The sequence below is a fragment of the Lynx canadensis genome, chromosome C2 (assembly GCF_007474595.2).
Source record: "Lynx canadensis isolate LIC74 chromosome C2, mLynCan4.pri.v2, whole genome shotgun sequence".
Taxonomy (NCBI): domain Eukaryota; kingdom Metazoa; phylum Chordata; class Mammalia; order Carnivora; family Felidae; genus Lynx; species Lynx canadensis.
Genome location: NC_044311.2, coordinates 93,413,036 through 93,440,754, shown reverse-complemented (window position 1 = coordinate 93,440,754; position 27,719 = coordinate 93,413,036). Strand labels below are relative to the sequence as shown.

Here is a 27,719-nt window from a genome sequence, read left to right as displayed (position 1 = left end):
GGTCTGTGATGAAATCCTTGTGCCTTTGGATTCTAGAAACATTGTGGGCCTAAGTGTGTAGTGGGGTTTGGTTTTGTTTTAATAAAAAAGATAATTCCTATGTCATTTGAAATAAGATATAAATTTAACAAAAATGAAGTAGATAAGCATTATTACAAAAAAAAAAAAAAAAGGAGCCCATCTTTTTTTCTTCTTAGTGTTGCTGACAAAATGTCTATGCTATAATATGCAGAAGATACTTAGCATAGATATTCAGTCTGTACATTGCAGGAGCTTGCTCCTTTAGAAGGAAGCTCTCATGCAGACTGAAACTTTTACTAAATGAGGGGGGAGCAATGCACTAAGTGTACATCTAGTGCTTTGTTTTCATGTTGGGCCTCTTTGTTTTTAGTTCCTGCCCTGAAAATAACCATTTTCAGGAGCCAGGTTTGTGTAGCCACGTGGTGTAATGGCTGAAACCATGGGCTCTGGAGGCAAATCGCTGGCTTGGCATCTATGGCTTTGCAGCCATGTGACCAAAGCAAAGCCATTCTAGTTTAAGTCTCAGTTTTCCCCTGTGTCAAATGAAACAGTATCCATATCACAATGGGTATTAAATGAAATGATGCATGTAGAGCGTAACACAATGCCCTGGCCCACAGGGGATGATAGAAAAACAAATAGTAGTAGTTATAAGGCTAGAAGAACCTGTGCACAAGTATATTTTTACCACGATTTACATGTTCTCACCACATTCCATAAAACCTGTTTTTCTTAATTATCCTATTCATAAATTGCTGACAAATTGGCAGTTAGTCAATCTCTTTATTGCTTTATTCATATACACATATAGATTAAATTCTCCCAACTAGAAATTATAAAACTAGTGGTTGGTTTTTAAAATATTTTTTTTAATATCACAAAAATACCAGAATGAAGGTAAAATACCACTTTTTGAAAAAAATAGTACTGACACATTTATCAAATGTAATAAGTAACAATATAACTTATTTTAAATATAAATAAGCTCTCTTAGGTGTCTTCTGTTTTGTGACTACTTCTTGAGGTCTCCTTTTGATCATGTCTAAGGATTACTAATCTTAACCAAATGCAGCAACTCCCTTTTTTTTGTTTCTTTGCTTAAAGTTTTTGTCAGTCTCCTACTTTTATTTCTTCCATGATTTTGTTCTGAGAGCAACCATTTAAAAGTGTACTTCTGTTTCTTAGACTATATAGCATAATTCAGTCCTTTTATAGCTACCAAAATTAAATGTTTTAAATCTAGCCATATTTGAGATACTTGGTCAACTTGCTATCCAACTTCAAATTTTCAAATGAGAATATCTGATTCCTCCAGCTTAAGTTAGGACCAAGGACCACTTCCTGGTCCACTGAGTTGTGGAAGGCAACGTCAGAGAAAGGGGAGTCATGAGTAAGTAACACAGGAATAGCAGTTTGCCACTTTTCAATTCTCTGCTGATCTCGGATCAGAAGTGCCAAGGAGGAAAAGCCACTTTAATGATATGAGGAAGCCCTATGGAATACTACTTTCATTACCTCAATTTCTAAAGATAGCTTACTGTTTAGTAATACACAATGAAAACCTATCTCATTTTAAATGAGAACTTTCTCATAAATATTTTATAAATGAGGTTAAACAACATGAAGCCATTTAAGGAGATTATCAGTCCAATATGAACCAGTAGGATGTGACTATCCCTCTCCAACCTGGCTATTGTTTTGAAGTGTATAAGTCATTCATCTTATATGTCAGAGGATATTAGTTTTGGATAGGTCTTTCTCCAGAACCTGATAGAGAAGTGGGAGAGCAACAGAGGAGAGCACAAAGGAAAATGAAATACTGGCTACACATAGACAATGTTCCATCATCCTCATATTGGTATACATACCAGCATACTACCCACACATTAGCATCAGATTGCTTTTTACAACATAAAGTCCTTCAGTGTTGCATCAGATCAAGTCCATAAAGTTGGCCTGACATTGGACAAATTCTTTTTCCAGAAACGTTGTGACTGGTGTGTATGTATATATACACCAGTTAATACCACAGACCCAGACTGATGATGGAAAAGAGCACCAGACACAGGAAATCTGGGTTCTGGCTCTGGCCTTGATCATTCAGGTCACCTCCTGGGCCTTGATGTCTTTGTCATTAACAAGTATTTTCAAATGTCTCTTCCAGGCTCAAGCAATTCTGTGTTTCTAAATTCTTTGACCAAGCCTACCAGAGCTACTGATGTTCCCACTGTATTCCACTAGTCACTTTCTGCAGAGCCACTGAAATGAAGAGGCTCCTAGAAAACAGATACATGAAGTACAAGGTGGGATAATCCTGGCCATCTGAGGAAATTCAAAGAGGTCAATCTAAGATGGAGGTGGGACCTGAGGAAACAAACAAATAAAATACTTTAAACCCTAAATCCCCAAAGGAAGAAAACATTTTAAAATTTTATATTTTGTATCACATAGGTGCTCCCAAATTGAGGGGGCATTGTAGATATTAATCTTGATGGCTAAAGAATATAAAGGGAAGTCTGAATTATGGGAGAATTTAGGACAAGTCTGACAATTTCTGATACATGAAATGTCAGACAAATATTAAGCACCAGTTATTAAACAACCAAATTATTGATCAAGGCAATACTCTTCTACCTATGAGGCAAACAGACATATCAGGCATGGTTGTTCTCAATAAGCCTACAATTTAGTAAAGAATATAAGACACAGCATGTGAAAATAAACCCGGGATGGAATGTGATGTGCTCAAGATAGCACTGCTACAGCAGTTCAAAGGCATTGTTGCTTGAACTGGACAAGATGGCCATGTAGAAGACTGGACCCATGGCTTCAATATGAGGTATCAGCCAACTGAGCAGAAGACTGTTAATAAGGGAAGTCACGGAAGCTCTAGGTAATCACAGAACTGAGGGGGACATCCTGGACAGAGCATCCTAAAGAAGTTGTAAAGAAAACAGGATAGGAAACTGAGAGACTATTGTGGGGAAATGTGTATAGGCTGCTATGGTGTGAAAGGAACCGGAGCTTAATGCCCAGTTTGAGTTCTGGCTTTGTTCCTTGCCTGCCCGACCTTGGGAAAATCACTCAGCCTGTGGGAGGGTGCCTCAGGTTTCTTTCCTATAAAATGGATGTAAAGAACTTGCTCATAGAGATTTTTATAAGACTAAAATGAAATAATGCTTTTGTAAAACAAAATCTATTATATAAATCTCAGGTGTTGTGTTTAATTTCCTTTTGTTTTGTAAAGGTAACTCCATAGACTCTTGTTTCTTTTTTTTTTCCCCCTGTGAAAACGTCTTTATTTCTTCAATGATAGTAACACTATAGAAAGTTACATTCATACTAATAGCCCAAAGGCACCAGCCTATTTCAGAGAGGTTCATACATTGCATAGAAGACTAGATTCAGTGAATTCATGGGCCTCCTCACTAGCTTACAACTATGCATTTTCTGCTATTCTTGTTTCATCTTTCCCTATGCCTACCCAAATTTTAATTTCTTCAGATAATTTTAAATCCTAGGTAGCACATCATTTTATGTGCAGATGCTTGAGTATGTATGTATTTCTCATAGGTGATGCTTATGTTAGCATAATTACAGCATTATCATATCTAACAAGATTAATAAACAATTCATTAACATCTAACATACAGATGGTGTTCAATTTTCTCCAATTACCTAAAAAATGTATTTTGACAATTGGCTTGTTTGAATCACAGAGTAAACAAGAAACAAATGTTACTTTTCATTCATATGTCTCAGGTTTCTTTTGATCTATAACACCCCTTTCTATGCCATTTACTTGTTGAAGAAATTGGGTCATTTGTCTTATAATTTCTCACATCCTGGATTTGGCTGACTCTATCTTCATGGTGTCTTCAACATGTTTTTTTTTTATCTGCCATATTTCCTGCGAGTTCACAATGATTCAGCAGAGAGACTCGCATTTCTTATACTTTTTCACCCTAACTTCGTAAGTCAAAACGGAACTGTTTATGGAGGCTATCAACCACCCTGGATCTGGTATCAGTTTCTTGGATTCTAATGTTTCTCTTACTGAAAAGAACTGGGTAGTTTAGGATAATACAAAATTGATGTAAGTTAATACTGTGACTCAAAAAAAGCTGATGTTGTGTTAGGCTTCCTTAACATAAAGAACATTTCAGATCCCAGATAGTAATTTTCTCATTGTATGTAGAATTAGGCCATATCTAAAGTCCTGGACTCCATTTGTTGACATTTAGTGTATTCACATGAAGCTTCTGGAACTACTACATGGAGAACAGTTGAAAGAACTGAGAATGTTTATACTAAAGAGATCAACTGAAATGTGGAAAGTTCAAAGTCTTCAAACTTTTCAAGGCATGGGGGAGGGTCTCTTCTGAGTTTTTAAGTGGGAAAAATGACATGGAGAAGTGATTATGAAATTTAGCTCTGTTACTGGGTTAGTAGGATGGCTCTATAAGAGGCAGGGAGACCAAAGAGGATGTTACTGAGGTGGTACAGAGTGACCAGTAAGTGACCGCAATCAGTGTCCATCAGTGAAGGATACAGGGGAAAAGGAATGATCAGCACAAGGAGTTGGGCCAGGAATATTCAAGCTGCACTTAAAGTAGTGTTTTATAGGTAATAAAAGACACTGAGTTGACTGACAAGAGGGAGACATTTCAACATGGCAGAATGGTACAGCAGAGAAAGAAGTTATACAATAAGCAAGTCGTATGTGGGGAGAAGAGATGCCAATCACCTGTTTAGAGTAACCTGAATTAGGTTTTTAATTCAGGTTAGTAGTAGTAGGTGAAAGAGCTTAAATTTGGTGCTGAGAGGAAGAAGGCGCTGTGCCTCATAATCCATGTATCTCATATATTCCACCCTAGTAGAGAAGAGCTAAAGAGGCTACCTCCAGATGCTCTGCTCATACAGTGGTTCTGCAGAATCTATGTAGACAGGTGAGATCTTTTCCATTTCTGCGCTCTCCCCATTTCTCTTTGTCTCCACCTTGCAGCAGGTCCTTGAAAACAAGCACAAACAATAAAGATTTAGATAGGTTAGTTTCCCTTAAATGGTGCCCATATATCTCAGCAAGCCTTTGCTGGGTTAGAACTAGGTCAGTGGTTCTTAAACCAGGGAGATTTCTAACCACCCCCTCCCCCCCACACCTTCCCTGGAACATTTGTAATGTAATAGGGACATTTTTGGTTGTCACAACTGGGGCAGGGGTGCTACTGGCATATAGTGAGTAGAGCCTAGAGATGCTGCTAAATATGCTACAATGCACAGAACAGAACCCTAAAACAAAGAATTATCTGGCCCCAAATGTCAGTAGTATTAAGAATGGGAAATCCTGAACTAGAGGGGTAAGGCTGGGCAGTCTGTATCAAAATCATCCTTGAGCCCACCAGACCTTTTTATCCTACCTGTGGGATGAGTCTTAGCCCCAAACCTTGGCATTCTGACTTTTCTCCAATTGAAAATCAAAGATTAGAATATCACTTTGCATCAGAAATGTCTTCAAATTAGTTAGCAGGCCTCAGCGTCTCCAAGAAAATATAAAGTTAGGGGGGAAAATAAAAGGACTAAACTAGAATGTGTCTTGAGGGGAGTGATTGCTCATACTTGTAACTCCAGTGCCTAGTAGAGAACGGGGCACATAGTAGGTGTCCGAGAAACGTCTGTCCAGTGGATGAACAGAACTTGGTGAGACACGTAAATGAGACACTAAAGTTTCCATAAAACGGGAGGAGGCTATAACCGAGGCTAAAACCTCAGAGAGACGCTGACCCATACTGATGGAGTTTGGGCTTCCAGGAATCAAGGTCAGAATGATAGTATGATAGTACTTACTGTGGACTAGGCATCTTAAGGTAAGTGCAGTGATCACAACAATCCCACTTACTACTGAGCTCAGGATAATGATCCAGAGCTGATTATTAGAAGGCTGTGGCTCTGCTGTGGAGGGAAAAGAAGAGTGTCAGCTCTCATGTGTTTCCACCTGCCATATTCTATGCCTCTTATGTTGACACAACTATAGAGTATTTCACTGCTTTCTCTGCTCATCCACTGTGCAGCTGCTAGCATTTTTCTTGCGTAACTCTTTGATCGGACACATATTTGTGGGCAACTAATATCCAGATGTCAGATATTAAATGTGAAAAAGACATTTTGGAAGTTGCATTTACTGAGTTAAATTGACATGAAAAAGATTCTAAGGAGATACTTTAACAGCATTCTTGTCTTTATATCTCATTTTTATAGCTGATATAACTATGTGTTATTAATAATTATTTGACATCATGTTCTAGATATGCCTTATTTTTCTTTTTCTAGATCTGTCATGCCTTTTCCCTTTCTCTTAGCACATTCTCTTAACACACACACACACACACACACACACACACCTCACAGTGGCTGCCTAAAGCTACAGGAGTTCTTTTGCATTTATTTTCAGATACACATTTAATTTTCACCGTCCAGCCTAGAGCTTCTGGAAGGATAGAAGAGGCATAGCAAAGAACTAAGAGTAGCTGTGGTTTGGTATTAGGTGGGGTCATCCTGGAGGGGAGCTCTGCAAACCAGCTAGCAGCTGTAGAACACAGAACAGAGAGAACAGGGGGGACACAGGGAACAATGTGGGTGGAGAGGAGACAGGGATGTGGGACTGCTGTCTGTCCCTGCTGATCAGGAGCAGTAGCTACATTGTTTATTCTTTAGTAGTTAGAGTGGCATCTAGAGAAAGGACAGGGACATAAAAGAAATATTAGCAGCTCATCTTCTGACTTCTCTGGAATAGTTTACAAATCAATATTGAACATTTGCTAACTTTTTGCTTTTTCATTTTTCTGATGAAAATGAGAGGGTAAATGTTGGTCTTCAGCTTATTCTCATCAGCATGTGGCCCAGTTGAAGCCTCCTCCTCCTTGGACTTCTATGACACCACCTTCTTCTCCTTCTGTTTGTTCTGACTCCGTTTCCTTCATAGGCTCTTCCTCCTCTTGTTCTTCAAATACCGTTGCTCTCATGGTTCCATCTGTGGTCCCATTCTCTGGCCCCAGTCTTCCTGGGTGATCTCATCCACACCCAAGATTTAAAATATCATCTGATTTGTAAATCTGCATATCATATTTCTGATCTCATTTCTGAACTCCAGATTTGAATTTCCAGCTGCCAACTAGATGGCTGGATGCTAGCATTTCCACCTGATTTAAACTGAACTCAATATATTCTTTCCAAAGCATATCTTCCACCTATATTCACCCATCTCAGTGAACAGCAACACCATTAGTTACCTAAATAAGAGTAAAGGCTTCTTTTTGTGCTCACTTCCCAGCAGGTCCCCATGGACTTTCTATTCTGTATTCAGGATACCTCTGCAATTGGTTCCTTTCCCCAAAATCTCATGCAGCAACTGCTTTAGTTCAGGTTTTTCTTCTTGCCCACCTTAGTAGTCTACATTTGGTCTCTTTGCCTCTGGTTTCCTAGGCTCTAATAATAACTACACATTCTGCCCCAGTAATCATTCTAAAATGCACATTTGATTATAGTGCTCCTGCCACTTAGACACTAGGGAACTTTGGTTTTCTTTAGATTGCATGAAGATGCGTGATTACCAGGATTGGCCTCAAACGACCAGAATGACAAGGGGGCTCTGGGTATTATCCTGGGAGTCTAAAAGTTTCAGATTCCGACTCACTCCTGGCTTCCACTCAGAAGGAAGGCCACTTCCCATCCATCCTCAAGCCTCAGGCAGCCTAGAAAGAGGATGTTTGAGAGAAAAAAGGAGGAACTAGTCGTGGCAAACTGGCTCTGTCATGATGCCGGTTAGGAACCTAGTACATGTGCCACAGAGCAGACTCAGAACCCTAACTGCAGAGTTATGTGAGACATCTACCCGTGCTTATCAGACACACCATGAGTGGGATGCCCTGATTTACCCCCTTCCACAAACCTATGTGCCTTCCACTGTATCAAGGGTTAACCAATTTGGCAGATCCAGACTCAAAGAATCATGGACCCAATCTGTTTCATTAATAAATATGTGTGTATGGGGCGCCTGGGTGGCGCAGTCGGTTGAGCGTCCGACTTCAGCCAGGTCACGATCTCGCGGTCCGTGAGTTCGAGCCCCACGTCAGGCACTGGGCTGATGGCTCAGAGACTGGAGCCTGTTTCCGATTCTGTGTCTCCCTCTCTCTCTGCCCCTCCCCCGTTCTGTCTCTCTCTGTCCCAAAAAAAATAAATAAACGTTGAAAAAAAAATTAAAAAAAAATGTGTGCTTTTCATTAATAAATTAATGAATTTAATAAATTTTAATTTATTTAATAAATTTTAACTAATAAATTAATTAACTCTTATTTTATTTTTTTATTTTAGAGAGAGAGCGAGCTTGCGAGCAGGGGAGAGGGGCAGAGGGAGAAAGAGAGAATCTTAAGCAGGCTCCACGCTAAGTGTTAAGCATGACATGCATCCTCAAACCTATGACCCTGGGATCATGACCTAAGCCAAAGTCAAGAGTTGGACACTCAACTGACTAAGCTACCCAGGTGCCCCTGGGTGTATTTTTTTTGAGTGGGTACTTACATAGTAAAGCTTCACTCACATTGACTTATAATATTTCTATGAACTGTATGCCTAATTTTTGTTTGTTTATGCAGTCAGCCCTTGACCAGCCACAAATGCATTATTTGCTTTTGACTCTTAATGATGATTATAGTTCAATAAATGAGATTTAAAGTATTGATATACTAAAGCTCTCTGACCATCTATCTATCAAGATGCTTAATAGCTGATAACTACTTAATAAAGATTGAATGAACAAAGAAATGAACAAACACATGTACTTAATCATCTTTCCATTAATTGTTGTAACTGTAGACCAAAGAGGGTAAAGAGCTAGTATTTTTCATTAGACGGAAAAGGGATACTGTTCATCCTTAGCTTGAGGGAAGAATTGAGAGAAGGCATATTAGGGAAAAGATGATAAAGCTGGGTGGTCTAAATCATCTTTAAATAGCAGCTCCATCCTTTTATTTGAATGGGCTACATTCTGTTTCCTGTAAGGTAGCAAATTACAGGCCAAACCTGGCCTACTCCCTCTTTTTTAGAATAAACTTTTGTTTGAACACAGCCATAGCCTTCATTTATGTCTTGTCTATGGCAGCTTCCATGCTGTAAAATTGAGCAAAATTGAGTTGGTGCCAGCCAGAGACCATATGACCTACAAAGACTAAAATATTTACTGAAATATTACTTTTCTGAAAATATTTGCCAATTACTGTCCTAAAATATCATATACATTCATAGTCCAAATATAATGTCCAAAATAAGATAACTGAAGCTATTACCCTTCTGTGGACTACTTACTCCCTGCCTTAATCACAATAACCTAAAATTGATTAAATAATGATATATTAATAAAGTGAAAAGTAATGCTGAATTAATAAGCTATATGATTCAAACCTCATTTTTATAAATTTTTAGAACACATAAAAGATGATTGAAAGAAATGAGCTTGGACTATTAATAAAAACATGTCAAAATTGTGTTTGCATTTGAACTAATTTTCCCAGGAAATTTTATCTCATTACCTATTGAGAAAAATAATGAATGAGTTCACCTCAAGAAGGAAAGATCTACAGTAAATCTAGCTCATTAGCTAGAATGAGCTACTAGACCATCTAAAATATCTCCTCTATTACAAGTAAAGATAAGAGGAAGACACGCTATACATTATATATTATACTATGTATCCATGTGCCACTCAGTGTGTATCAGATTCAGTATATTGTTTATTACTATGCATCCACAAAACATTCATTAGGAGTGGGCTCAGGGGGTGAGGGAGAGGCCTGCTGGTCTTCCATATAATCAGCCATAGAAGTTAGACACTTATTTCAAGTATCTGAGTTCTGTAATGACGTACTAAGGGTTTAACATGCATAAATCGATACAAGCCCAGCTTTTCCCATTTTATATTTTCAAATGATTTCACTTCTTGGGGACAGAAAATTCTGTATGTTTACTACCTGAAGGGTAAAGTATTTGGTCATGGTGTTTGGGCAAAAATGACCTTCTTTTCAGGCATTGTGCTCAAGTACCTTGTCATTTACCTTCTTTACCAGACTTGGTTCTGAATGAACCAGTAGTTCTTAAAAGGCACATTCACCCACAAAAGACAATTATTTGACACCATGGGACAATGGGAAGGAGGTACCCAAAAAGAAAGCACCAAAGCCCTAATGGCAAGTTCAAAGAAGGACAAATTTTAGTACTTTCGATATCAACACTATTGTTACAATGACTTCCTAAGCTGGCCACTTGATATTTGGATGTCTCAATTTTAGAAAGTTTATTTTAAAAACAATTAGTCTAGTAGCATTATGGTCACACGTTATACAGTGACCTTAAGTCACCATAACATTTGTGGGTCTAAAAATACTACAGGAAATGCTATCAAAGTCAGTATGCATAATTCTACAATGTATCTGGCTGAGTTATTTTCTTTTTAGATTTTACATAGTAGAAACTCCCCAGAACAATGTTACTTACATTTTTGCCAGTTGAAGATCTGTGATACTATTAAGTTTCCATACTTGACAAGACACAGGAAGCTATGGTTGTTTGTCATATTGAAATCCAGTTCACTGCTAATAGTGTAGAGCTCAGTTTCAGGATCTTGAGAAACTGTTGTGTTGATGGCATTTAATTCTTCTTCATTTTCCAGCCAGGAGAGGTGAGGCTTTGGAAAACCTCCAGAAGTTAAGCACATTATCCTTTTGATGTTATGAGATGGATTTCCAAGATCAGTTATACTAGGGACAGGGAAGTCAGCTAAAGAAAGAACAAGGATGTAAGTGCATATTGTTATGTATTGGGGGTGGGGTGGGAGAAGTGAGGTTGTTGTTTTTTTTTTTTAAATAAATTATCTGGTTTTAATAAGAATAATAAAATGAGATATAATTTACAACTTCCCACAAATCATTAATACTTCTGTGTGATCCAAAGATTAACTTTGGTTTGAATTGGGTATAACAATTCTTCATCACTTTTTTTAAAAGATCTCTACACCCCATGTGGGACTCGAACTCATGACCCTGAGATCAAGAGCCACATGCTCTTCCGACTGAACCAGCCAGGCACCCCAATTCTTCATCACTTTTGATGGAGGTAGGAGACCACTTATAGAAAGAAGTAGATTTATATGAATAGATATAGACATAGTATTTGCGTTTGTAAGCAGTGAAGAGAAAAATAATAGACAACATTTATTGAACTCTTAATGTTTTTTAGGTCTGGACACTATTTCATTTCATCTCTACAACAACCCTAGGAGGCAGGTATACATCAAGAAAGACCAAATATCAGCAATTTCATATGATTTAACCTAATTTACATTTTATAATCAGATTGAGGTTGAGAGAAATCATGAGTAAGTGGCAAAACTGGGGTATCAATTCAAATTTTTCTGATACCAGAACCTTCCTTTTCTTCCTCTTCTCTTGCCTGCTTTTTCTTCTCTTTTCCTTTCCTGCCTTTCTTTTCTTCCCTTTCTTCCTAATATTTGAGGTAGATAAAATGGCTTTTATTGATCTATTTATTAATACTGTAAAAAACACCCACGAAAGCCCGCACATCCAACTTGAAAGCCAGCACATTGACTGTAACTTATGCAAATCTAGTTGTATGGTCACGCCTTTGTTGTCTCCCTATTTCCCACACTTGAGATAACCACTACTCTAAATTTTCTTTAGCATGCTCTTACTTTTTCAAAAGTAGTCTTTAATAAGATAAACCTCTGTCCAAATTGTACAACACTGAGCCTGTGATCTCAACCACTATACTTTGCTGACTCCCTTGCTGTTCTGATATGTGTTACAAGGACAGAAGAGACTTCCTAGCATTCCTCTGAGATACTTGAGGCACTCTTTCATTTGTATATTTGACTCCCAATGAGATACGAAAGCATATACAAAACAAAGCATGGTGAAATGACTGCAGAGAACATGGGAGAAAGCTCCTTTACCCGTTTTCTTCCTTATTCTTAGGCCTAAAGAAATTTATACTTCTCAGCCTGAATGTGGGGAACCAAGCCCCAGATACTTCATCCCATCCATACAGTTAGTTTTCTTTTCACAATTTGGAGTTCCACAAAGAGGTGTAGTATAGCATAATAGTAATCAACAGCAGGTTTTTTGTTTTTTTTTTTTTTAAGAGTTTATTTAGAAAGTATCATTGGGATGCCTGGGTGGCTCAGTCGATTAAGCGTCCGACTCTTGATCTCAGCTCAGGTCTTGATCTCAGGGTCATGATTTCAAGCTCCACATGGGCATTGGGCTCTGTGCTGGGTGTGACGCCTACTTAAAAAAAAAAAAAGTATCACAATGTAAACAAATTGTGCCACTTGGATTTTCTTTTAATACAAGACAAACAATGCAAAACTGAAGCCACTCATGAGGACTGTGCTTCTCCAGAAAGTTGGGGTTTTTGAAAAGACCATCTGTGAACCATACATGATTACTAAAGATTCCTTTAAGGCACAGACTGGCCAAGATCCAACAGGAAGCTTTAAAACCAGTTTTGCCCTTTAACCCTGGGCCAATCGCTTAACCACTTTCGGTTTTACTTTGCTCATCTGTAAGATGGGGATAATAACACTTGCCTTCCAGGGTTGTAAGCATTAAATGACATCATTAATATAAATTATAAAGCACAGAGCCTGACACACAGGAAATCAGTTAATAGACTGACTTAGGTGGGTCTCAAATTTGCCCTCTTAGATGAGCTCCCTTGTTTATATCAAGTTGCTCAGGGGAAAACTTCCCAAACCGCCTGGCAGAACTGTGAATAATAAGAGAAAGGGGAAGTTATGTCAAGTGATTAGAATTGCCAGGAAAAAGAAAAGCTTGCATTTGGTTGGAGGTGAAGTCACCTTTTTTGAATCAACTCTGTCTCTAAATTAAGTTTGACATTTTCCTGAACCATTTTTAGTTTGACATTTCTGCTTCTTAAATTTATCTTATAAGATGAGATCATTACAATGGTAGCTGACATCAAGAATATTCCCTTTGTAGGGCACATGGGTGGCTCAGTCTGTGGAGCATGCAACTCTTGATCTTGAGGTTGTAAGTTCAAGGCCCAAGTTGGGTGTAGAGGTTACTTAAAATCTTAAAAAAAAAAAAAAAAAAAAAAAAGAATATTCCCTTTACTTCTTATAACATCATTGTTATGTGTTTTAACCTGGAATAACAAATCCAAGTAACTCATATCCTAAATTATGATTCATGTTCATTTCTGCATGCTGCTTTTCTGAGAGATACTTAACCACAAGAATATTAAAAATATTCTATCTATTAAAAACCATCTTTGCAAGGTCTGGCTAGGCTTAGAACAGCCTCAGCTATCTCCTATCGCTTCAGGGAGGTGATCCATATCAAGTAATAGTACTTAAGGCCTTGCAAGACTGTGAACTATCAAAGAATTACTCCTTTGTATCTCATTTTAATGAATTAACCCATGTTTTCACCAATCTTAATGGGTAGGGTAAAAATATCTTACTGGAAGAAGAGGTGCACATATGTTAGAAAGCTAAAAATCTGTTATCCTAGTTAATCTGTTAACTAGTATAGCTATTTCCTCCAAATGCTGGTTAATGGAGGCTTTTATATACTGCTATGCTGATATAATATCATTTTGCAATCTTAGGCAAATGTAGAAAAACCAACTTGTCCTGGTTAGCCTGAGATTTTCCCAGGTTTGGCACTGAAAACCTCTCGTTTGAGGAAAATTCTCAGTCTTAGGCAAAGTGGGACAGTGATCACCCTTGTCAAACAAGTGATTATTTAATTTCTTGTTTCTCAAACTGTGGTCCATACCATACAGGCATCACTGTGCCATACCGTACCATACAGTAGCCATACAGGCATCACTTGGTAGTCTGTTGGCACAGAATTGAAGATCCAACCCCAGACCTACTGAATTCGACTCTGCGTTTTAATAAGATCTCCAAGTGATTCATAGGAACCTTAACATTTGAGAAGCACTGCTCTAACTGACTGAGATGGAAAAATCAGAATTGATTGGTTCTGAGTCAAATGAAGCAAGTGAAGCTTCCCTTTTTGTCTTCCCCTTTCTGACTTTTGTGCCTACCACGGCACCCCCTCCCGGCCCTTTTGAGGCCCCTAGCACTCTCGTGTTGCCTTCTTGGCTGACCTTGGTCTCCTGCTGTAGTCTTGCACTCCCTGAGACTCCGACTCGTTTCCCTCTTGGGTTTTATTCTTCATCCTTCTATCAAAATGCACCTTTTGGGATGAGCACTGGGTGTTGTATGGAAACCAATTTGACAATAAATTTCATATATTGAAAAAAAATTTTTAAAAATGTACATAGTCCTAAGTCAACTTCCCATTAGGTATTCCATTAGAGGAAGGACTATAGCCAATGTGTTAACTAATACAGGTTAATATGTTTGTGGTGCTACCTCCTCCCCAGCTAAAACATTTTCATTTTTAACAGAGATCTCATAGGGGGAAAAGTGCTGAAACTAAGCAGGAGCAGCAATAATGGTGGGGATTCTCAGAATCAATGCAGGTTAGAATTTTGGAGAAGGTGGGCTTTGAAGAACACCTAAAATCATACCCCTATATAATTATTGCTGTCTTCATGAGTAGGGAGTACAGAGTGAGGTTTAAGATAATTCTATACAACTGGCTCACTTCCTAAGCTTTAACTGTGATTTGGGTGCTAAAGTGAAAGATTCAAAATAGCTGCAGACTGCAGAGAAGAATAGTGAAGAATTTGCCAAGGATCCACTTACATGATCTGTTATCAAGGTTAATGATTATCTTTCATTAAGTAACAGGTTTAGTTTCCACTAAAGGCCCAAGTGTCCAGGAAGAAAAAGAAATGTGTTTGAATTTCAAGTATGAGGGAATGGTCAAGGGCTGTAATTTCTCAGCAAGGGGCTCAGGCTATATTAGTATCCTCTAGAACTACCACCTGTGATAAACGCAAGATTCCTTCCTATCCAAGAAATGCTTGCCTTCACGATAGACGTATAAGTAGGACTTTGATTTATGAATTTTCTTCCCGGCCACATAAATTATGTATCCAATCCTCTAATGTCTAACTTTGTAGGAATAACCACTAGATGTGAGCCTCAAATATAATAATAAATATAAATAATATAGTAGCCATAGTAATAGGCATTCAAATACTATTTGAAAAATATTTATGCCTGCATTGTTCTTATACCTTTCAATATACTTTCACAAGAATATATTACTGGAGCAAGAGCAGTTAATAGTACAGCTACATCAAATCAAATGTGTCCCCTTATGATTCAGAAGGCACTTCAGGATGACTGCCATGAATTTGGACTGTCAAAATGCAAGAAATACACACTAATCAATATTTCTAGAATGTCTTGAGAGATCACTTAGGGTTTATTGTAACATTACAGACTTACTTAACCCTAAATGCAGATACATCCCTCCTTGGTAACATTTTCAATGTTTCAATACTCCTAAATCAATAGGAGTATGTCTTTAAGGGCATCAGCAGTCTGCCAGTTTATAGTAAATCAGAAAAATCCCACTGACCTCTGACCAATAACATCACCGAAGTCAGGTGTTTCACTTTGTAAGACCCTTTTTCAATCTTTTGAATGATACAGGTGTATTTGCCATTGTCTGACAGGCGCAGAGCCATGATCACAATGGAGTGGTTATCGGTGACATCAGTGAATGTGCGGTTCTTGTACTTGGGCCACACTTGTACTTTGCCAGACATGACAGCCAACACCATTTCATCATCCTTTTGCCAATAGATTCGAATTTCCGTCAGTTCTTTGGTGGAAATGTTGTAATCACAGGATAGTACTGCTACTTCTTCCACTGTCTTGTTCACCTGGATGATACCTAAGGAGAGGCAGAAAGAAAAGATTTTGTATTTATTAAATTTGGACTCCTGCACAAGCAGGAATTCAGAGTTGTCAATAACAAAACTCAAGGTGTTGTACCTAGTGACTAAGCATGATCAGAGAACTCAGTTTGATTTTGATCATTTTGGTCCCCAAAGCTATTTTTTTTATTGTGGTTTAAAAATGTAAAATAGCAATCCCCATCAAAATAACACCAGTATTCTTCACAGAGCTAGAATAAACAATTCTAAAATGTGTATGGAACCACAAAAGACCCTGAATAGCCAAAGTAATATTGAAGAAGAAGACTAAAGCTGGAGGCATTACAATCCCAGACTTTAGCCTCTACTACAAAGCTGTAATCATCAAGACAGTATGGTACTGACACAAAAACAGACACTTAGGGGCGCCTGGGTGGCGCAGTCGGTTAAGCGTCCGACTTCAGCCAGGTCACGATCTCGTGGTCCGTGAGTTCGAGCCCCACGTCAGGCTCTGGGCTGATGGCTCAGAGCCTGGAGCCTGTTTCCGATTCTGTGTCTCCCTCTCTCTCTGACCCTCTCCCGTTCATGCTCTGTCTCTGTCCCAAAAATAAATAAAAAAAAAAAAAAAAAAAAAACAACAGACACTTAGATCAATGGAATAGAATAGAGAACCCAGAAATGGACCCACAAACATATGGCCAATTAATCTCTGACAAAGCAGGAAAGAATATCCAATGGAATAAAGACAGTCTCTTCAGCAAGTGGTGCTGGGAAAACTGGACAGCAACATGCAGAAAAATGAACCTGTACCACATTCTTACACCATACGCAAAAATAAACTCAAAGTGGATAAGAGACCTAAACATAAGACAGGAAGCCATCAAAATCCTCAAGGAGAAAGCAGGCAAAAACCTCTCTGACCTTGGCCTCAGCAACTTCTTACTCAACATGTCTCCGGAGGCAAGGGAAACAAAAGCAAAAATTAACTACTGGGACTTCATCAAAATAAAAAGCTTCTGCACAGCAAAGGAAACAATCAGCAAAACTAAAAGGTGACCGACAGAATGGGAGAAGATATTTGCAAATGACATATCAGATAAAGGGTTAGTATCCAAAATCTACAAAGAACTTCTCAAACTCAACACCCAAAAAACAAATAATCCAGTGAAGAAATGGGCAAAAGACATGAATAGACACTTCTCCAAAGAAGACATCCAGATGGCCAACCGACACATGAAAAAATGCTCAACATCACTCATCATCAGGGAAATACAAATCAAAACCACAATGAGATACCACCTCACACCTGTCAGAATGGCTGACATTAACAACTCAGGCAACAACAGATGTTGGTGAGGATGCGGAGAAAGAGGATCTCTTTTGCACTGCTAGTGGGAATGCAAACTGGTACAGCCACTCTGGAAAACAGTATGGAGGTTCCTCAAAAAATTAAAACTAGAACTACCCTATGACCCAGCAACTGCACTACTAGGTATTTACCAAGGAATACAGGTGTGCTGCTTTGAAGGGGCACAAGCACCCCAATGTTTATAGCAGCACTATCGACAATAGCCAAAGTATGGAAAGAGCCCAAATGTCCATCGAGGGATGAATGGATAAAGAAGATGTGGTTTATATATACAATGGAGTATTACTTAGCAATCAAAAAGAATGAAATCTTGCCATTTGCAACTTTGTGGATGGAACTAGAAGGTATTATGCTAAGTGAAATTAGCCAGTCAGATAAAGACAAATATCATATGACTTCACTCATGAGGAATTTAAGATACAAAACAGATGAACATAAAGGAAGGAAAGCAAAAATAATATAAAAACAGGGAGGGGGACAAAACATAAGAGACTTTTAAATATAGAGAACAAACAGAGGGTTACTGGAGGCGTTGTTGGAGGGGGCATGGGCTAAATGGGTAAGGGGTTTAAGGAATCTACTCCTGAAATTATTGTTGTACCATATGCTAACTAACTTGGATGTAAATTAAAAAATAAATAAATTCTAAAAAAATAAAATAATGTAAACTATACCATCTTAACCATTTTTAAGTGTACAGTTTAGTAGTATTATGTATATTCACATTGTTGTGAAACAGATCTCCAGAACTTTTCATCTTGCAAATCTGGAACTCTGTATGCATTTCTTTTTTTTTTTTTTTTTTTTTTTTTTTTTTTTACCTCTTGGTAACCACCACTTAATGTTCTGTTTCTATGAATTTGACTACTTTAGATACTGCATATAACTGGAATCATACAGTATTTTCTTTTTGTGACTGGCATATTTCACTTAGCATAGTGTCCTCAAGTTTCATACATGTTTTAGCATGTACCAGAATCTCTTCCCTTTTTAAGGAATAATAAGATAATGATAATATTCCATCATATGTATATACTCCATTTTCTTTTCCATTCATCTGTCGATGGACAGTGAGGGAGAAGGTCCACTAGTCCTAGAAAAAGGAGGACTTTAGGCAACCTAGCATATGAATGCTAAGTATGGGTACACAATGTACTCAGCCCGATGAGGAATATGGAAATCATTGGACTGTGAGATCTTAAAAGGACTTCCATGTCAGTTCATTTTGGTTGTCTTATTTATAGGTGAGAAAACTAAGCCCAGAAGAGGAAGCTGCCCCTGTTTTACACTTTCTGGCCCAGACCTTTCAGGCCACTCTCCTTGTTTATTGGTTTCCCCAACTTTAGGCCCCGGTTCCAGGATTAAGTAGGCCAGCACTGCCCACACCCCCAGCCAGACCCCACCATTGAACATTTTTGCTTTGAGAAGCACAGTCGTTTTTGTTCCAGGCCTGGAATGAACTCATGACTTCAGGCTGAATTTACTCCCCTCATCTCCACCAGACAAGGTTTAGTGTGCACCCCCCCCCCCCCAGACTATTTTTATCCTTTTCAGCAATGCTAAATGGATCTATATCCGGTCCTTATCTTTTCAGCTATCTGCAATCCATGTGACAGTTACCCTATTAGAGGGTCCCATTTAAAACATTCTGCCCATTTTCCCATCAGTATATTCCAGAAATACCAACATTTCAGTATCCAAACTCCACCTTTTTGTTAGCTCCTAAGCGTTTATCAGTAGCACCAAACTCCCCTGGCAGACTATATTTTCTGATTCTTTTTGGTTCAGAAGGCATGGTCGTTCTTCCTATGTTACGCTTGACCTACAAGCAGAGTCCCCCAAGCCCAAGCTCTTTCACTAGCCACTCCCTCCCCCACCAATGCTATCATGTCCCATATCCCCCAGAGCCACATGGCATCCCCTGGGGAGGCCCCTATCAAAGGATCCAGTCTCCAGTCCCTCTCTCTTCTTAGATAGCATGATCATGGAGCACGAGCACCTCTCTACCTCAACAGCTGTTCTTTAGGCCTTCATCAGATTGGACATGGGCCCCCCACAGCATTAGGAAGTAAGTTTTTTAATGGCGGGTATCTTCAGAGCAGTGTGAAGAAACTCCCAATGATCTCAGGCACCCCTTTTGGCAATCGCACAGAACACTGCCACCCCCAGCTTTAGGGAACATAACTGAGAAAGTGAAGAAATGAAAAGATATACTTCAGAGGAGCACATAATAGATAAATAACCTGAGTTCTTTTTTTGTCTAATGTTTATTTATTTGGGGGAGGGGGTGCGCAGCATGAGTGGGGGTGGGGCAGAGAGAAATCCCAGGCAAGCTTCAGGGTGTCAGTACAGAGCCCGATGTAGGGCTCGAACCCCCAAAATCGTGAGATCATGACCTGAGCAGAGATCAAAAGCTGGACGGTCAACCGACTAAGCCACCCGGGCGCCCCAACCTGAGCTCTTTTGAGAAAGATACAGCAGAGGGCACCTGGGTGGCTCAGTCAGTTAAGGGTCTGTTGGCTTTTGGTTTGGGCTCAGGTCATGATAATGCTTTGTGAGTTCAAGGTCCACTTTGGGCTCTGTGCTGACAGTGCAGAGACTGCTTGGGATTCTCTCTCTCTCCCTCTGCCCCTCCCCCGCATGCATGCACGCACACTCTCTCTCTTTCTGTCTCTCAAAATAAATAAATAAACTTTATATTAAAAAAATACAGCAGAAGCAAACTGATATGTAGGAGCATCAACTACGGATTCCTACTGACTTGGATTCTAGTCCCAGCTCAGCCACTTGCTGATTAATCCAATTCCTCATCAGTAAAAAGTATGTAATACCTACCTCTCAGAATCACTGTAAAATTAAATTCAATTAAATGATATAAATGGAAAAGTCCCTAGTACATGGCAGGTCTTCTATAAGACTTTTCCTTTCCTTCCCCAACTCTTGCTCCCAACTTCTACCCTGTGGTCCTTTCATTTCACTCAGGGGTTACGTCAGATACATAGGATTCTGGTCTTGCTATTGGCCATTACAGATACCACGACAGAAAGCAGCTCATTCATCTGAGATTCTAAATAGGTTCTTTCCCTATGATCTGTTTGTTCCCACCTGAAAAGAATCCAGGATTTCTAAGTAATTTTTACATGTGGTGACATTAGCAAAAGAGGAATCTCAGGGGCACATAGATGGCTCAGTCAGTTGAGTGTCTGACTCTTGATTTCAGTTCAGGTCCCAGTTCAATCCCAGGGTCGTGGGATTGAGCCCTTCAGTGTGGAGCCTGCTTAAGATTCTCTCTTTCTCTCCCTCTGCCCCTTTCCCTTGCTCACTCTTCCTCTCTCTAAAATAAAAAAATAAAAATAACAAAAATGAAAAAAAGAGGAATCTTAACTGAAAATGAGCTACTTTGACTAATGACTTTTTTTTTAATTAAAAAAAGGTTTTTTTTTGGTTGTTAATTAAGTAGGCTCCACGCCCAATGTGGGGCTTGAACTCACAACCCTGAGATCAAGAGTCATGTGCTCTATTGACTGAGCCAGGCAAGCACCCCTTCAATGATGACTCTTAAGGAGTTTTTGTCCAGCCATCTGAGGAGAAGTGTGGGTGTCTCTCTAAAGGTCAGTAACCATCAATGGGATCCTTAATGTTCCTATGTGAACTCCTCTCACCACACACTCATGCTGAAGAAGAACCAGACTGAAAAGAGGAACCAAAAATCTTCTGGGCAATTTGGAAATTCCACCAGGACCCAGCTTCCATACTCAGGGCTGCTACATGCAGACAATTAAAAGGTCTCTGAAGTGTTTTGTGTGCTTCAGTGGCTCTGGAGGGGAGAGTCAGGTCCCTGAAATCTGAGTATTACTACCTAAAACCTAGTTGAATTTTGACCTTGCTTCACTATTTTACAGATGGGCACAACAACACTTACCTAACAAAGCGGGCATGAGGATTCTGTGAGGTAACACACAGAAGATACCTCTGCAGTTGTGGGCATATGACAGGTGTACCATTGCCTTCCCCAGACATCCACACAGCCTAGTTCCTCATTTCCCTTTGTCAGGGAGCCCTTCTTTGACTCTCTTTAACCAGTGCCCTCCTCCCAGACCTCATCCATGCTGCTCCTCATTAGTCCCTTGCCCTGATTTACTTCTCTTCAAGTTTATCTTCAGCAGCAGTTACTTCTGAGGTTATGGGAACGAGTGGTGGTGGGGGGGCTTTATCTGTTTAGTTTATCATTATATCCACAGAATCTAGAACAGGGACTGGCCCAAAGTAGGCACTCAATAAATATTTACTGAATGCATGACTACGCATTAGGAGATGAGATCTGCCTCCATCGGTTTTTGCACATTAGAATCATAACCTCAGACAAATTGGTTCCTTGGGAATCTCTACAAAAGGGGCATAATACATTCTCTACTAAAACTTTACATAATTATCACGGGGATTATATGATGTAAATCATATAATACCCAGATGTAAAAGTGCTAAGTTAATTGTAACACACTATACAGAAATTTTAAACTTAATTTTCTCTCATTTCCTTAATTAACTTTCCTGTCATGTGCAGCATGTGATTTATTGAATCACACCCAGGACAGGCCAGGATCACTGTGGTAACTGGCTGACATCCGGACTGAGCCAAGTGCCCACAGCTGGGCAGAACAGATTAAATCCCCATGTGTTGGGCTGTATGTTAGCTCACTGGGACTTGAGAGTGCTTTTTAAGTAAAGATGTTCCCTAACTCTAAAGGAAACACACTAAATTTAGAAAGAATGGAAAATATAGAAACACCTAAAAGTTATAGATATAACCCCACCATCTAGAGATTTACTGCTAATGGTCTGTGTATATCTTTCCAATGGAAGTGACCTTTGGGGACACTTCTAAGTACTTTTCATGAAGGGAACCAGCACACCTGGGGCTCCTGTTGGCCTTGGGCTTGGTGCTGGGAACACAAGGGGGAGAAGTATCTGCTCTCCAGCAGCTAACAGATTTCAGACTTGTTACCTGATTTTTTCCATTGCTCCTGACTTTCTCTCCTCTTGAGACTCAGCCTATGCACTCTGTATAAAGTCTGACCCTTTTGTGTCTCTAAACAGTACTTAAATCTTTAAAAAGCTCAGGGACATTGAATATCAGAGTTCTCACAGCAAGAACTGTGACTTCTAGGACCCTTGGCCAGCAGCGCTCAGACAATACATGACAGGAAGAGTGTCTGTGGTGCATTGAGGGCATTCTTTTCCCTGTGGCTCAGTTTTCCTCATGCCATAAACTTACGGGCAACACCTTTCTTATGTCCCTGGCCCACTCCTACCAAAGGCCTCTCCACTCCCCTTAGAGCTGTGCTTACCTGAAGATATCCCACCTCAGAGAAAGCTGCCTGACAAGGTCAGCCCCTCTGAAAGCGACCGTGTTAGATCCTCTGCCTTATAAATACCAGTTTCTGGGGGTGCCAGAAACTGGGGGTGCCAACTTCTCAGTTGGTTAAGCATTTGACTTCGGCTCAGGTCATGATCTCACGGTTTGTGGGTTTGAGTCCTGCGTCAGGCTCTGTGCTGACAACTCAGAGTCTGGAGCCTGCTTTGGATTCTGTGTCTGCCTCTCTCTCTGTCCCCCCCCTGCTTGCACTCTGTCTCTCTCTCAGAAATAAAATAAACATTTAAAAAATTTAAAAATACATACATACATACATACATACATACATACCAGTTCCTGGAGTACATGAGTTTTTAGTTTTGCCTCCACAGGCCAAACCAGAAGTGGAGAGGAGTCCAGCTGGCCCCTCCCTTTTCAGGACAAAGAGGTCACCTGTCCTGGGCAGCAACGGCTGGGGGTGGGTGGTAGTGCAGCTTCCTGGACCAGACCAGGAGAGGAAGGTGTGTGCCAAATCCCTTTCCTTGAAGCAAAGGCCTCCATAATCTCACCCAGTCTTGCCTCCCACAGGACATGCTCAGCTCCTAGCTGCACACAGTCTGGCAAACTCTCCCCGATTCTACATCACACACACCCTCCGATTCCCCCATCTCCCTCTGACTCCAGTCTCTTCATCAAAGCTGTCTATAACAGCCTCCTGACAGGTTTCACACAATCCCTCTGTCAGCCCTACAAGCCATTCTTTCTGCTCTAGCAACACCTTTTTTTTTTGTAACGTCATTTCAGAACTTTACTACTCAAACTGAAGGGCTGTGGCCCAACAGTGTCAGCATCACCCGACTGCTTGTTAAAAAATGCAGAATCTCAGGCCCCTCCCTGACCCACCTAGGCAGAAACTGTATTTTTCAAAAAATATACAGGCTTTATTTTAGAGCAGTTTTAGGTTCATAGCAAAATGAATAGAAAGTACAGAGAGTTCCTGTATACTCCATCTTGTCCATGCACACAGCTTCCCCTACCATCAACATCCTATGCCAGAGGGTACATTTGTGACAATCAATGAACCCACATTAACACATTATCACCAAAGTCTGCACTTTAGGGATCATTCTTGACACTATACATCCTATGGGTTTTGACAAACATAAAACGACACGTATCCACCATTACAGTATCATACTGAGTCTTTTCACTGCCCTAAAAATCTCCTGCTTTTGACAAGGCCCCCAGGTGATTGATATGTATCATCGAGGTGTGAGCAGCACTGGTATAGACCATGTCACAACTCCTTAAAACACTTCCATGGCTTCCCAGTACGCTCTAAATAACATTCAGATTCCTGACCATGGCCTTCAAGCCCCATGGAATCTGGTCCCTACCTCCGCCTGCCCCAACACCAGCCGCTTTCACTTTCCTGCTCCTTTGTTTCCTCCACATGCTGCTCTCCCACCTTCACCCAGATCTCCCTCACCACTCTCTCCTGGCAGAGGAAGACATTGCTTGTTGCTCATACATTCGAGTGATTCTTTGATTGATTTTCACGTTCTTCCTAATGACTATAACTTCCATGAAGACAACAGCCACACCAATTTTGCTCGCAACTTGTCCCCGGGACCAAGAAAAGTCTCCTGTACATAAGAGATGCTCAACATTTGTTGAATTAATAAATGAGTAAACAAAAGGAAGACCGCTTGTGCCAGACTCATCCTTACCTTTGTGCCTTTGTCTGTGCTGTTGTCCTACTCAGAATTCTCCCATCATCGCCCATCCTCCACCAGAAGCCTGCCCAGCTGCCCCAGCCCGCCCTGGTCTTAGGCTCTTACAGTCAGAACCAGGCCCTTCACTGCTCTTTACTTGCCTGTGGGTTACTTTTGCCTTCTCCAACTAACACACTCAAATCTCTTAGAGGACAGGATTTCCAGGCACAGTTTTTAAGTACATAGTAGGTGTTCAAGCATGAGAAGTTCATGGATTTGTTTGTTGACTCAGTACAGCAACAAAGAAATCTGGCTGTAGCTATAGGACAAAGTGTTTTCCTAAATATTTTTCTTTAGCTCAAAGATCATCTCCTTCCACTTGCCTCTAATTTTCCTGCTATAATTGCTAAAACTCTGGTTTTAATTTTATATTCTCCTTTTCATTGGTTCTTACACACACACATATTTCCAGGAAGCCTGTATAAGTTTCCTTCTAAGTATTTTTAAACTCTTTAGACTCCCCAGGAGACTTGAGGGTGCTCCCCTAACTTACCAGAAGAAAACTGTAACTGTTGGAAAGGTCATATAACTGCCAAATATATATATATAATATCTGATGCATAAATTGTGAAACTTAAGTCACAGTTCTCTTGATTCAGCAACCATGTGAAATAGCAAAATTTCCAGCCCAGGACAGAAAATATACGACGACCACCACTGCGGGCCAGTAATCCATGTGCCCAAACTCCTCTCCCCATCCACCTGCCTCCTTCCCTCACACTTAGGTATTCTGGGTGATGCCTGCAGTGCAGACATGCTTTAAGTTAGCAGCTTTTAAGACCTTTTAAGGACCTTTGATGTCAGGCTCTTTGCAAACCGGCAAACCATGCTGAAGCCAGATTCTTCTCTTTACTTTGGGGAAACCAGGTAGTATGCTGTTCAGCAGAAAGAAGATATTTTGTTTGGATTTTAAAAATAAAGTCAGAACCATCCTTCAGCAGGATGAGCCCTGCTCTTCTCAACAGCCTCCCAAATCCAGCCCCCGAAGGTTAGCTTGCAGGGTGACAGAAGGGGGCAGCACAGAAAACACCACCACCTAAACTTTGAAGCAGCAAACTCAGTCAAGTTCCTGAAAGTTCCTTACCTGAACAGAAGTAAAAAAGACTAGCTAGCATCAAGAGCGGAAAGAGCTTGGGATATGGGTGCTTCAGTAGTGGTGTTTTCCACTTTGCTGCGTGATCCATGGCTTTTGCTGCATAGGGCAGAGAATGAAAACAATTTCAAACCAAGTTAGACATGGGTAATTCCCAGCAAGCACAAGGCAGGAACAGAAGACAATTCAATCGTCTCATACAGAGGGTTCTCCTGTGACGTTTGCAAAAACACACCATGAATGGTGTACCTGGGTCTCCAAACTCCTGAATATAAAAGGTTGTGGGTTTATTTTCACAACCTGGAAAGGAAAAAGAGTCACCCAGGAAGGAAGGTCGGCCTAGTATGGGTTGTAAAACTCCCTAGTTGCCTGCCTGAAATGAGTCGGCGATCTTAATCTGAGAAACTTCTAAAGCAGACAATCTTGTGGGAAAAGCAAAGGTTGGGGGAACTCCAAGGAGGTAACCCTGCCTTGTACATGTTCCCCAAACTAACCACAGCTCTCCCATAGAATGGCTCTGTTTATGGAGATGATTAAGACTTTGGGTAAAAGCACAGAGAACTACAAGGGCAGTCAATATCGGTTAGCCAAAGTTCTGGTGTTCTTCAAAACATACCAAGAAACACAAAATATCGGTGAGGGCATAGTTTGTCCAAGGCAGTACTTAAGTTACAAAAGTACTTCCTTCTCAATACATTAACATATACATATACATATATATACACAGACATATATATATATATGTGTATATATATGTATATATATATGTATATATAAAAACAAAGACATGTCTTAAAGGGGTAGAGGATCTGAATCAACAGATTCAGATAGAAAACAGATTCAGATAGAAAAATATATCAGTAGAAAGGGAAAAGACATATTGCAAATATTACTTAGTTATATTATGTACTATAATGTGAGTAAGCTGACTTTTTTCAGTAAATATATCAAAACTTAGAACTGAAATAGAATGCTGTGCTTCAATGTGATCTTCTGAGGTTGCCACCACAGACATAGTCCAATGCTACCCAGAGGACATTTGGGCCTCCTCTTTGGGAACCACCCCAGAGGTCATTTTCCAGCCACCCTTGATTGTTTGTTTTATTAGCCACACTCCATTTTAACCAGGATTAGATTGGATTCATTTATTCACCAGAATTTTATAAGCCATAATTCTGGTGATGATTCTCCAACTGTGCTGGGAAGCCTCAGCCTCCTATGGGAATGAGACCCCGGCAGGCTCCTTTGGAAATAGGTATGCATCTTGGAGATAGGAGTGATGGTATGCTTGTTTAAAAAGCAGTCAGATTGGGGTGCCTGGGTGGTTCAGTTGGTTAACGGTCTGACTCTTGGTTTGGGCTCAGGTCATGACCTCACAGTTTGTGAGTTCAAATCCTGCATCAGGCTCTGCACTGGCAGTGCGGAACCTGCTTGGGATTCTCTCTTTCCTGCTCCCTCTCTCAAAATAAATAAGTAAACTTAAGAAAAAAAAAAAAAGCAGTCATGTTATTGGTAACTATTCCTACCAAGCTATCCCACGTTAAGATAATATTAAATGTACTTACCTGCTGAAGAACAATTGCTCTATTTCTCTTGTGTTAAAAAAATCAAAGGATGAGGCCCCAGTTCTGAGATGTTCTTTTCTTGCTGTCTCCAAAATAATGGCAAGTTTCTCAGTTTTTCTTTGGGTGATATATCTTCCAACTTCCTTTTACTCCCTAGAAGATCTGATGTTCTTCACCAGAAATGTTTAAGTCAAAGCAAGGGATGGGTAGGGTGTTACGTATGATTTGAGGAAGCTTGCTCAGCTTTCCCTTTTTATCAGCATCTCCTCAGAGGGTGTGGCCTAGACCAACCACACAGCCCCTCCCTCACTACCTCACACAAACCAGTAGTCTCAAGGGGAGAGAAGACTGCATTGGGCAGCCTGGGGGAGCCATTGGCTTTGGCGGTAGACAGACTGTGAGCTTTGTGGGCCAGTTGTTTCTGTGTCGGTCTCAAGTTTTTTTTAGCACCCAGAGTTACCCCTCTCTACTCATGGCCCTGCCACTGCAGGAGTGGGCCATCTACCTCATATATAGTGGCCACTTTTTGGAGAGTGCTGGGCTCAACAGGCCACCCTTAACGGCACTCCCACCCCTCCACCTCAGCTACCTTCACAGAAGAGACTTCCGGCAGCCATGCTGGACAGGATTGCAGTTACTGTAGCCATGGTTG

The 27,719-nt window shown here is 40.2% G+C and overlaps 1 protein-coding gene across 1 annotated transcript; it reads right to left on the bottom strand.

The window, feature by feature from the left end:
- Nucleotides 1-784: 784 nt before the first annotated feature.
- CD80 (CD80 molecule) lies at nt 785-27,685 on the bottom strand. The gene is made up of 7 exons (XM_030328366.1): nt 27,068-27,685; nt 25,494-25,601; nt 15,612-15,929; nt 10,564-10,845; nt 5,866-5,970; nt 4,922-5,032; nt 785-2,385 (listed from the first exon to the last, which is right to left on the bottom strand). The coding sequence occupies exons 2-6, from the start codon at nt 25,591-25,593 to the stop codon at nt 4,959-4,961; spliced, it is 879 nt and encodes a 292-aa protein (XP_030184226.1). The 5' UTR covers nt 25,594-25,601; nt 27,068-27,685; the 3' UTR covers nt 785-2,385; nt 4,922-4,958.
- Nucleotides 27,686-27,719: the final 34 nt, after the last annotated feature.

Excerpts from the sequence above, each read along its gene's own strand:
- CD80 (XM_030328366.1), bottom strand. The coding sequence starts at position 25,593 with ATGGATCACGCAGCAAAGTGGAAAACACCACTACTGAAGCACCCATAT. Across the intron at positions 15,930-25,493 it reads TCTTTTTTACTTCTGTTCAG|GTATCATCCAGGTGAACAAG; the intron begins GTAAGGAACTTT and ends GCCTCTCCTTAG. Across the intron at positions 5,971-10,563 it reads GATCTTCAACTGGCAAAAAT|CAGAGCCACAGCCTTCTAAT; the intron begins GTAAGTAACATT and ends TTCCCTCCACAG.